This window comes from Uranotaenia lowii, chromosome 2 (genome assembly GCF_029784155.1).
Source record: "Uranotaenia lowii strain MFRU-FL chromosome 2, ASM2978415v1, whole genome shotgun sequence".
NCBI classification, from domain to species: domain Eukaryota; kingdom Metazoa; phylum Arthropoda; class Insecta; order Diptera; family Culicidae; genus Uranotaenia; species Uranotaenia lowii.
This window is the reverse complement of record NC_073692.1, coordinates 62,468,935-62,481,263: the sequence shown is the minus strand read 5'-3', so window position 1 is coordinate 62,481,263 and position 12,329 is coordinate 62,468,935. Positions and strand designations below refer to the sequence as shown.

General features: G+C 37.5%; 1 protein-coding gene across 1 annotated transcript; it reads left to right on the top strand.

Moving 5' to 3' along the window:
• The first annotated feature begins 10,455 nt into the window (after positions 1-10,455).
• LOC129741470 (uncharacterized protein K02A2.6-like) lies at positions 10,456-11,688 on the top strand. Its single transcript, XM_055733209.1, has one exon. It carries the CDS (start codon positions 10,456-10,458, stop codon positions 11,686-11,688), a length of 1,233 nt encoding a protein of 410 aa, XP_055589184.1.
• The last annotated feature ends 641 nt before the right edge of the window (positions 11,689-12,329 follow it).

Below are 12,329 nucleotides of genomic sequence, written 5' to 3'. Positions count from 1 at the left end.
AACATTCACAGTTTTTCCAAAAAATGTACGGAAATTTTTTAACACTTTTGAATCAGTCAAAATAGGCTCTTACATTTTTTGCACAAATGTCATTTTTGTTGCTTTATGCTATCAGAATGGTTGAGTACATTTCATTTTTTGAATCATTTCTTTTTGATTTAAAATGTTGTGGATATTGTGCCCTCCAAGGAATAAAACACAATTTTTTATCTTATTCATACCCTCTTTGTTGCAAATTTGTTACTTTTCTAAACAAATGATCAAATTTTCACTTCATTCGTTTCTTTTAAAAAAAATCAGACGTACCTAAATAAAAAGCATGGCAATGATCAAAGTCACTAAAACCATGATGATTTCCAATTCCAAACATTCTCCAAATCATTTGAGTTAGGTATGTTTTGTAAGAATAAACTGATCTGAAATCATATTACAGAGTAGATTTTATGATGAATCTTTTTTTAAATTTACTTCGTTAAATTTTTGCCTTTTTATGATTTTTAAATATTTTTCAAAATATTCAGTTTAGCTCAGAAAGTGAAATTATCATTAATTTTTTTTTTTATAAAATACCTACCTGAATCTCGAATAGAAGATACGTCAGCATACTGTGTCGATAGGGAACTTTTTTGATTCGGCAGAAAACAACACAAATTGAGAACCATATATTTCAATACACGAAGTAAAGTTGGAGTAGGCTGAAATTCCTATGTTGAAAAAAAAAACAAAATTTTCTAGCTAAAGTAAATGAAGCATGCTGAAAGTTATCAATGATGATCGAAATATGTTTGGTTCATATCTACGTACGAAAATCTGAATCTTCAGCTCAAACGTCAAATCCGTATTGTTGTACGCGTGCGAAACTTGGTGCACGTATGCTGTGACGACACGAAAAATGCTAGTTTTGTGATTCGCCTGCGGAGTTGGAGTATCATCCGCGCTTGGTGGCAACTGGATCTCAATTGAGGAACTACATCGCCGATGTCATCAAAGGGCATTAGAAATCGAGATTCGGGAACGTAAGTTGAGATGGATTGGGCACACGCTGCGAAAAGATGAATACGAGATTTGCAGAGAGGCGCTGGATTGGAATCCAGAAGGTCATCGAAGAAGAGGCAGGCCCAGAAACTCGTGGCTGAGAAGCCTAGCCGCCTAAATAAAATCATTTAGACTCCCACCACACAACGTAGAAATAATAACAACAATTTCTACCCTCACTTCCATCTGTACCGTTGAGCCGTCAACACGTACGCCGGGGCATCGTATCGTTGCTGTGTACCTGCAGGAACATTTTTACATTATTTATTTTTTCCTTACCTGTTTTTCAATCAGCACTTTTCAGTGCTAAAATTGTTTTTATTTTCTTTCATTCATATTTTTCTCTTTTCTTTCCAGCATGGGGAAGTCATCGGCCGGTTCAAGGGCCGGAAGAAAACGGATTGCCGAACCTAATTCAGGTCCATCGCTCAAAAAAGTTGAAATTTCCAATTCATTCGACGTCCTTCATAACATCGGTGATGAGGAAATGTTCATATTTAATTCTGATAAGAGTACTAAGAAACCTTCTTCTTCTTATACTCTTAAAAACGAAAAGGTTCCACCAATTACGGTCACGAATCACGATTCCTGACTTCAATGCCTTTCGAAAAGAAATCGTCACTTCCGTCAAGGATGTGAAGATTTCTTTTCAGATCGGTCGAAGGGGAACTGCTCGTATTTTGGCGGAATCTTTTAATGATTTTCAAAAAATTTTGAATTATTTGAATAATAAAGAACACCAATTTTTTACGTACGATACTAGAAGTGATCGTCCTTTTAAAGTTGTACTTCGTGGTCTCACCGGCGATCAGACACCGGATGAGATCACAACTGAATTAAATCCTTTGTTAGGTTTTTCTCCGATTCAAATAATTCAAATGAGGAAAAGAACCAACACGAATAATATCAGTAGTGTTGGTTTTGCTCTTGAGCTTTATTTGATCCATTTGAAAAAGGATCAAGTTAATAATTTGCAAATTCTTGAAAAGGCTCGTCTTATGTTTCATTGTCGAGTCGAATTCGAACCTTTTCGAAAATCTTCAACCAATTTCCTTCAAAATATAACGCAATGTCGTCGTTGTCAAGCTTCTTGTCACGGCACTAAAAATTGTAGAATTAATGCCAGATGCATGCTTTGCGGCTCATTCGATCATGAAAAATCTAAATGCCTTTTTGGTGGTGATAAGCCACATACAGAATTTTTCAAGTGTGCAAATTGCGCAGGTAATCATACCTCGAATTCGCTAGACTGTCCCATCAGGGCAAAAATTATTGCTTCTAGGAAAAATCCCAAAGTTTCCAGAAAAATTTCTTCTCCTCCTGCATCTTTTTCGTCTTCACACGTAGGGCCGGCAAACAACCTGCCTGTTCGCGGTCAGCCTCGGCCGACATTGGAATCACGGCTGGGTAATACCCGAAGTGATTTTAATGTTACCTGTGCTGAATCTGCGCCCCAGACTCGTTGTTTATCGTTCTCAGAGGTGGTTTAAAATGGCTTTCCCTCTTCAGGTTTAACTACAAAAAATGGGAAAAAACCAAGTCTCAACTTTTATGCGAAGGCTTGGGAAAATCCCCGAAATTCAAATACTTGTTCTTCTCCTTCATTTTCTGATCCTCACAATTTTGTTGATTTGGGTGAGATTACTGAGGAAAAATTAAAATTTTTGCATCAAAATTTAATGGAAATGATGCAACTTATGTTGAAAGCAAATTCAATGCTTGAAGCTTTCCAAACTTCTTTTAATTATGCTAACAAAATTATTATGACTGTACGATTCCCTCATGGATCCAAATAGATGTTTAAGTATTATGAATTGGAACGCTAGATCTTTGCTGGCTAACCAAGATGAGTTCTTTTTATTTTTGAAAACCCAAAACATACATATTGCTGCCATCACTGAAACTTTTTTAAAGCCGGACAATAACTTGAAAAGCAATGCTTTTTTTAAAATTTTTCGAAATGATCGACTTGATCGACAAGGTGGGGGTGTAGCTATTGTCATCAATAGTCGTCTCAAATTTAGACTTCTTCCTTCTTTCAATACAAAAGTCTTAGAAACAATTGGAATTGAATTAGAAACTTCTATGGGGAAAATTATAATTATTGCCGCATATTTGCCTTTTCAATGTAGCGGTGAACAGAAAAATTTTTTGAAGGGAGATTTACAAAAACTCACCAGAAACAAATCTATTTTTTTTTATTATTGGTGACTTTAATGCAAAACACCGATGTTGGAATAATATTTCATCAAATTCAAATGGGAATATTTTATTTAATGACTGCTCTGCAGGTTATTATACTGATGAATATCCTAATGGGCATACTTGTTTCTCTTCGATTAAAAATCCTTCCACAATTGATTTGGTTCTAACGGATTAAGGCGAGCATTGTAGTCAATTAGTTACTCATGCGGACCTCGATTCAGACCACCTTCCAGTAACTTTTTCTTTATCCCAAAGTCCCATTGAAAACCCTTTAAAATCAACTTTTAACTTTCAAAAAGCTGACTGGGAGCGATATAGGATTTTTATTGAACGTAATTTAGATGTAAACGTTCCACTGAATTCAATAGAAGATATTGATTTGGCTGTAGAAAATTTGACAACTTCAATAGTCAATGCTAAAGCCGCTTCAATACCCAAAGTTAAACATAAATTTAATCAACCTTTAATTGATGATGATCTTCAGTTTTTGATACGACTGAAAAACATTCGTCGACGCCAATATCAACGAACTAGAGATCCGTATTTGAAATTTATTTATTGCGACCTTCAAAAAGAGATCAAACGTCGTTTAAATTTCATCCGTAATGAAAATTTTGCTAAAGCAGTAGAGGACATAAAACCCTTCTCAAAGCCGTTTTGGAACTTAACTAAAATTCTGAAAAAGTCCCAGAAGCCAATTCGTACTTTGAAAGATGGGGATAAACTTCTTTTAACTAACGCAGAAAAAGCTTAAAAATTAGCCCAACAGTTTGAGTCTGCTCATGATTTTAATTTAAACGTTGTTAGTCCAATTGATGCTCAAATTTCCCTTGAATTTGATGATATTTTTTCTAAGCAAAATGTATTTGAAAGTTCCTGTGAGACAAATATTGATGAACTTTAATTGATTTTCAAAAAATTTAAAAATATGAAAGCTCCGGGGGAAGATAGGATTTTCTATATTCTTATTAAAAAGTTGCCTGAAAGCACTTTAAATTTTTTAGTTAAAATCTTCAATAAATGTTTTCACTTGGCTTATTTTTCCAATAAATGGAAAAATGCCAAAGTAACTCCAATTTTGAAACCTGGAAAAAGTGCTTCAGAGCCTTCAAGTTATCGACCAATTAGTTTGCTTCCATCTTTAAGTAAACTATTTGAGAGAGTTATTTTGAATAGAATGATGATTCACATTAATCATCAAATCATCAAATTGTCATCAAATCATCAAATTAATGTGATAATTCACATTAATTTGACTTGCCGAACCTTACAAGTAAGCTATCAAAATTCATGCTCTGAAAGGACTCCCATTAGAGCTGGGGTCCCTCAGGGCAGTATGCTTGGGCCGATTTTATACAATATTTTTACTTCTGATCTTCCTGATGTACCAGAAGGAAAAGGTAGAAGATTATTTGATGATGATACTTTGCTTTCAGCCAAAGGTCGAAATTTACTGGTGGTACGCGGTAGATTGCAACAAAATTTAAATTCCTTTTTGAATTACTTGAAAATGTGGAAAATTTCTCCTAACGCTTCCAAAACTCAACTTATTTTATTTCCCCATAAGCCAAGAGCTCAATTTTTAAAACCTAATGAAAATCATTCCATAACTTTTAATGGGGTTTCATTAGAATGGTCTGATCACGTGAAGTACTTGGGACTCACACTTGATCGGAATCTTACTTTTAAAAATCACATTGAAGATATTCAATCTAAGTGTAATAAATATACTTAATCTCTTTATTCTCTCATCAACAGGAAATCCCGGCTGTGCCTGAAGAATAAGATGCTTATTTATAAGCAAGTTTTCCGACCAGCGATAATGTATGCAGTTCCGATTTGGTCTAGCTGCTGCGCGACGAGGAAGAAAGCCATCCTGAGGATTCAGAACAAGGTTCTGAAACTGATTTTGCGGCTTCCACCTTGGCACAGCACCGAAGATCTTCATCGGATTGCGGGCATTGAATCGATCGAAGAGATGGCCAACAAAATCATCTCCAACTTCAGAGGCAAATCGATGCAGTCTTCCATCGCAGAGATTCGTTCTCTTTATAATTAGTTTTATTTTAGGATAGTGTTTAGTTTTAAGTTAAAAATATTTTTGCCATTACAGGATGTTCTCCTACATTAAATACTTGATTGCGCTCAGCAAGTCTTATAAATAAATTTTTATTATCTAGTTAACTATAGGGCTCTGAACAGTTCATTATTGAGCTGAACACCTAATTTAATGTAATAATTGTAGTGTCGTACACTACGCCCGAAGACTAATACAATCATAAACAACAATTTGACATACCTTGATTATACAATTGACCATGTTCCAAGTGTGAGACGAATAAAAGATTCAGTTTTGTACGACGGCAATCCGAGTAAGTTGTGCGTGCTTTATACTCCGAAATACCCGACATAACACTGGCGACGACGGGAGAAAATTCTTTTGCGGTTGCGGTTTGTGGTTGCGAAAAAGTTAATTGAACGGGAGTGAAATATGTAAGTACCGAAAGTATAAGAGATAATTTCTAGAAAAGAAATCAAAAGTTACCTGTGGTGAAAATTGGGGCTATATAGATTGATGGCTATGGTATTAAAGATGGCTTCCGAAAATGCGAAAATGTGATCTAATTTCTAGAAAAGAAAAGAAGTAACCTGTGGTGAAAGTTAGAGCTATATAAATTGATGGCTATGGTATTAAAGATGGCTTCCGAAAATGTGATCTTGGGAATTTAATTGAATTGGTGGGTAGTGAAAGAAGGGATACCGATGAAGTCATGTGATCAAGGGTTTGTTTATGATAGAAGATTTGTTTTAAAATGGAATGTGTTTGTATCGGAAAAAAAAATCAATTTATGGGTGAAAATGAAAAAAGAATCTTTAGAAGTGGCCATCTTAAAATTGATGAAAAATTCAAGACCGAGTGGAAAAGTGTGGTTGTAGTGTTACCAGCAGAGCGATTTGGGTTACTCAGAGAGAGAAAAATGTGATGGTAATTGTGTTTGTGACTCCAGTGAAAGGAGATGAAAACAGTTAAGCAACGAGGCTTAGTGAGTCCCACGGAACAGCTGATCGAATCGCCCGGAGGAAAATACTGCTCGTAGTTTTCGTAGCTATACTGAGGCTAGATTTTTTCTTCTTATCCAACATCGCAATTAGAAACTTTGGACACGTAAGTAAGTATTCATTTATTTTTAGTGCTCCAATATCATTGCACCAGTAGCAAAGTGAACGAAGAAAAAAAAACGTAAAATGGGCCGAGCGCCGGATTTACTGTTTTCGAGAGAGCCGTTGTGTAATAAATTATATGGGGAGAGATGTGAAAAGGACCGAGTGTCGGATTCACAAATACTGGTAGATATCGAAATCCATAATATTCAGAAAGAAAAAGGAAAACTTTCTTCACTAGGTTAAAAGATGAATGAGCCACAATATTCGAAAAATGGTGAAAAGGGCCGAGCGCCGGATTCACACGCGTGTGTTTGTACTGAGATTTTTTGAACTAACGTTTGACAAAGTGACCGAGAGTCAGATTCGTGGGAGAAATTGGTTTTACAAAAACGAATGAGCCACTATATTCGAGACATTGTGAAAAGGACCGAGCGTCGGATTCACACGCGTGTGTTGGTGTCAAGATATCGTTAGCAAACGTTTGAAGGAATGACCGAGAGTCAGAGTCGTGGAAAAAAAAGAGAGAGACAAATAAACATGTTGCGTGATTCGCTTTGTACATGAATCGATGTAGTTGTGATTGTATAAATGCAAGGGGAAAATAATAATGCAAATCAAAGGAAAGGAAACAAGGTCGGTGAGTGAATGTATTTTGACTTTCTTGTTCTCTTGCTGGCCAGTTAAATAATTGTCATCGATGATAAGTCGTAGTAAAACAGTGTTGCTGAATTGACAGAGTTTACAATGAGATAAAATTTCACCTCTAATATAATTTTTTTTTATTATTTGAAACGCAGAACAAGAAGCAAGCTAAGGTAAATTTTAAAGTGGAAGTATGAAAAAAAAACAGGGAATAACTTTAAATAAGTCAAGCAATCAATAACCGACTGTTCTGTTTAGAATAACAAGAACACGTTTCAAAATATTTTATCCATCTCTTGCGAGAACATGTGACGGATTAGATGGATTTATACCACTGCGAGAACAATAAGACGGAGTGGTAAAAATAAATTTCAAACAGCATAAGTTGCAATTTTTGTGTATCTAGGCATAATTGATACTTCACCACAGGAAGTTTTGTTTCTAAAAAAAAAAAAATTAACAATGATTATTTTTATTAGCATGGATCCTTCACGAGCGATAAAGCCATTCGATGTTAACGTGGACCAAGCACAACTCGCCTCTCAATGGAGGAAATGGAAACGAGCTTTCGAATATTATCTGGAAGCCAATGCGATAAAAGGCCAGCGGGCTAAGAGAAACCAGTTGCTCCATTTGGGTGGTCCAGAACTTCAGGATATTTTTGAGCACTTACCAGGAGTAAATGACGTTCGTTATGTCACTAAGGACCCTCCTTTTTACGATGTGGCAATCGAAAAGCTAGATGCACATTTCCAACCATCAGCTGGTAGACGTACATACGAAAGAAATATTTTGCGACGAATCAGACAGCAAACCGGGGAAAGATTCAACGATTTTGTAATGAGGTTACGCATTCAGGCAAGTCGTTGCGATTTTGATGAGGCCACTTTTGAATCCATGATAATTGATCAAATTGGGGAACATAGCACATCTAAAGCTCTTAGAAAAAAGGTTTTGGAAAAAGATCGCACATTGAACGAAGTAGTAGCTATTGGTAGGACGCTTGAGGAAGTAGAAGAACAGTGCAAAGAGCTAGAAAGCGCAGAAGTTTCACTAAGACCAACAGGTGCAGTTTGCAAGGTTGGTGTTCAACAACACCAGTTTGATGGACCAATATTGACTTCACGTCCGTACTGTTCATCGCTTATGCCATCATCAGAACGTCGCTACCAGTACACACAAGCTCAACAACGATCTATGCGACCAGAGTATGGTTATGACTCCCAAGGCAGATGGGCCCCAAGAACCTATCTATATCCCCGACAAGATGCTTCAAATGTCCGAACTAAGCGACCTGATTTTGGAAATAGTTCCCGTGGAAGATGGATTGGAAAAGATAACACAAGTTTCCGCCGAGATTTTCAAAACATTCGTCAACGTGGAGGTTATCAATCATCAAATATTCATCGGAAAAGTTTCGAAACGGATAGACAGCAGTTTAAGGTCGACAATAGGATTTGTTTCGGTTGCGGTCAACGCGGACATATCAAAGACTCCCACGAATGTCTGGCCAAAGATGCCCAATGCTACAAGTGTAGTAAAATTGGCCATTTTGCAAATTGGTGCACCCGAGCAGAAGGAGAGCCATCCGCTAAACGGATCAGAGCTGTTTTTCCCGAGAAAACTATCGAAAAAGAGTTGCATAACAAAGACGATGAAATTTGTTTCGTTATGGGACAAAATATTTTCCCATTTGAAATTGGTGGAGTTCGAATCCCGATGGCTATTGATTCATGAGCGGCAGCCAATCTGATTGACTTGAAGACATGGGATAAGTTGCGAAAATCAAGAGCAGATGTTCGTTTTGAATCAAACGTAGATCGTTCTTTCAAAGCGTATGGTTCTGAAAAGCCTTTGAAATTGGTTGGGATGTTCACGTCAGAAATAAGAGCAGGGGATCATAAAACCATAGCGCAGTTCTACATAGCAGAAGATGGGAAGCAATGTCTCCTTGGAGATGAAACTGCAAAACTATTGAATGTTTTGAAAATCGGGTTCAACATCAATTCTTTAAAAGAAACGAACACTTTTCCAAAGATCAAAGGAGTTATAGTTGAGATTCCTATCAATCAGGACGTTCAGCCAATACAGCAAGCGTATAGAAGAGTACCATTTGCTTTGGAGGAAAAGGTAGCAGCTAAACTTCAATATCTTCTAGAACAAGATATTATCGAAAGAGTTCAAGAACCTTCAGCATGGGTGTCACCAGTTGTTCCTATACTGAAAGATTCTGGAGAGATAAGGCTATGTGTCGACATGCGGAAAGCTAACCAGGCGGTGTTAAGAGAAACTCACCCCTTACCGATTGTGGACGAGTTGTTTGGATCAATAAACGGAGCAACCTTGTTTTCCAAGGTTGACATCAAAGAGGCATACCATCAGGTGGAGATATCTGAACGTTCCAGAGGCATAACCACGTTCATTACAAAACAGGGATTGTTCAGGTAAAATCCAAACGAGTCAGATATTCCTTTGTATAATAACAAAAAAAAAAACATTGTATTAAAATAAACTTTTTGCTTCAGGGGAAATAATGTAAACGTGTTTTTTTTTCCTTCTTCTTCTCTCTATTGATAAATACAATTTTCCATTGACAGGTTCAAACGTTTAATGTTTGGTATAAGTTGCGCACCCGAGTTATTCCAAAAAGTTATGGAATCAATAGTCGCGGGACTTGAGGGAGTAATTGTATATCTCGACGATATATTAGTTACTGGTGGTTCTCAAGATGAGCATGACAGACGTCTGAAAGCACTGTTAGATAGACTGGATGATTCTAATATCTTACTTAACAAAGATAAATGTGTTTTTAATACGTCCGAGATAGAGTTTCTGGGTCACAAACTGTCAAAACACGGAATTCAACCCACTGAAAGCAAAATTGCAGCCATAGAGTCTTTCCGAGCACCCAATAATATATTGGAACTAAGAAGCTTCCTGGGATTGGTAACATACATCGGTCGATTCATCCCAAATCTGGCCGACAAAACCGAGCCAATCAGACAACTTCTTAGAACAGAGGAAAAATTTAATTGGACCTCTAGGCAACAAAATGCCTTCGAAGACATAAAGAGATCAGTTAAGAATTCAAATTTTCTCAGCTATTTTAATCCCAAAGATACATGTGTCCTAGTTGCAGATGCTAGTCCGGCAGGTTTGGGTGCCGTTTTGTTGCAAATGGATACTTATAAAAACACACGAATCATATCATTTGCTAGTAAAGCTTTGACAGACCTTGAAAAGAAATACTTCCAGACAGAGCGGGAAGCTTTGGCATTAGTGTGGGCGGTCGAGAAATTCCGGTTGTACCTTCTTGGAACCAGATTCAAATTAGTTACCGACTGCAAACCCCTTCAATTCTTGTTTACAGTACGAGCGAAACCATGCGCAAGGATTGAAAGGTGGGTAATGAGACTACAAGCTTATAATTTTGAAGTTGTTTATAAACCCGGATCCAGCAATTTGGCGGACGCGTTGTCAAGATTATCAGTACAAACTCCTAAGGAATTTGACCCTTCAGAAGAAGCTTGCATTTATCACTTGGCCAGACTGGATATACCAAAAGCTGTTACCCTTGAAGAAGTTGAAGACATCTCAAGTAGAGATTCAGAGCTAAGGGACACAATAACTGCGTTAGAAACAGGGGAATTGGGTAAGGTACCTCAAGTTTTCAAACTGTTCATTTCGGAACTGTCAAGGTCCGGAAACCTGTTGATCCGAGGAGATAGACTAATAATACCAACTTTACTAAGATCGAGGGTACTGGACATTGCTCACGAAACACATCCCGGTATAGTGGTAATGAAGCGAAACCTACGACAGAAGGTATGGTGGCCACTAATGGATAAAGAAGTAGAATCCTACGTTAAAAAGTGTAAAGCTTGCACCTTAGTATCAGGCTTGAACCCACCAGAACCAATCTGTTCCACAAAATTACCAGATAGGGCATGGGCTCACTTGGCCATTGACTTTACCGGACCATTTCCTTCAGGGCACAATTTGCTGGTGATCATCGACTACTTTAGTAGGTTCACAGAAGTAATAATAATGAAAACCATCACCGCTACCCTCACCGTTCGTGCTCTTCACGAAACGTTTTGTCGATTTGGCATGCCCGTTTCCCTAAGAACAGATAACGGTCCACAGTTTGTGAGCGCAGAGTTTCGTCAGTTTTTGGAGGAATTTGGGATAGAACATCGAAGAACCATTCCGTATTGGCCACAAGCTAACGGGGAGGTGGAACGAATAAATCGAACAATCGGAAAACGAATGAAAATTTCCCAAGAACAAGGGTCAGATTGGCAATGGGATCTACGCATGTTTGTCTTGATGCAAAACTCAACGCCGCATTCAACAACTGGAGTAGCTCCTTCCTCATTAATGTTTGGACGGGTTATGAAAGACAAGTTACCAGGATTGATGACAAAACCGGAAAACATTCTAGAAGAAATCCAAGACCGTGACAAGGCTAGGAAATTTCAATCTACAGAATATGCCAACAACAGACGTGGTACACAACACAATAGCTTGAAGGAGGGAGAAACAGTTGTCGTCAAAAGGACTCAAAAAGATAACAAACTGTCCACAACATTCGACCCAGAAGAATTTGAGGTTATCCAAAAGGGAGGGGTCAAGGGTTAAGCTGAAATCCAATTCAACTGGCACTACAATGTACAGAAATGTCTCACATCTCAAAAAGCTTTTTTCAGATACAACTGGAGGAGCGACCACATCATGCAACCTGCCTCCTCATAGCGAAGATTCAGAGGTGACCGACTTACACCAAACAAGGAGTCCCGAGAAGGAAACGCGAAACGGAATTCTCGAGAAGGAAAAGACAAACGAATGTCCAAAACGTGCTCGAAGGGATTCCAAACGACCAGCCTATCTCAAAGACTTTACGCTTAATGAAATAACAAATTTATAAAGAAAGGGAGGAGTGTAGTGTCGTACACTACGCCCGAAGACTAATACAATCATAAACAACAATTTGACATACCTTGATTATACAATTGACCATGTTCCAAGTGTGAGACGAATAAAAGATTCAGTTTTGTACGACGGCAATCCGAGTAAGTTGTGCGTGCTTTATACTCCGAAATACCCGACATAACAATAATGTAATATAAATGTAATGATGAATTGATACAAATAAAGACATATTTAAAAAAAAAAAAAACAATTTCTCCCCCGTTACCACGCCCACTGCTGTTTGTTGTTTTAGATTTTTTTTTGTGCAAAAGGTAGCATTCGAAGAAGAGGTGTCAGGTGGTTCGTCAAAA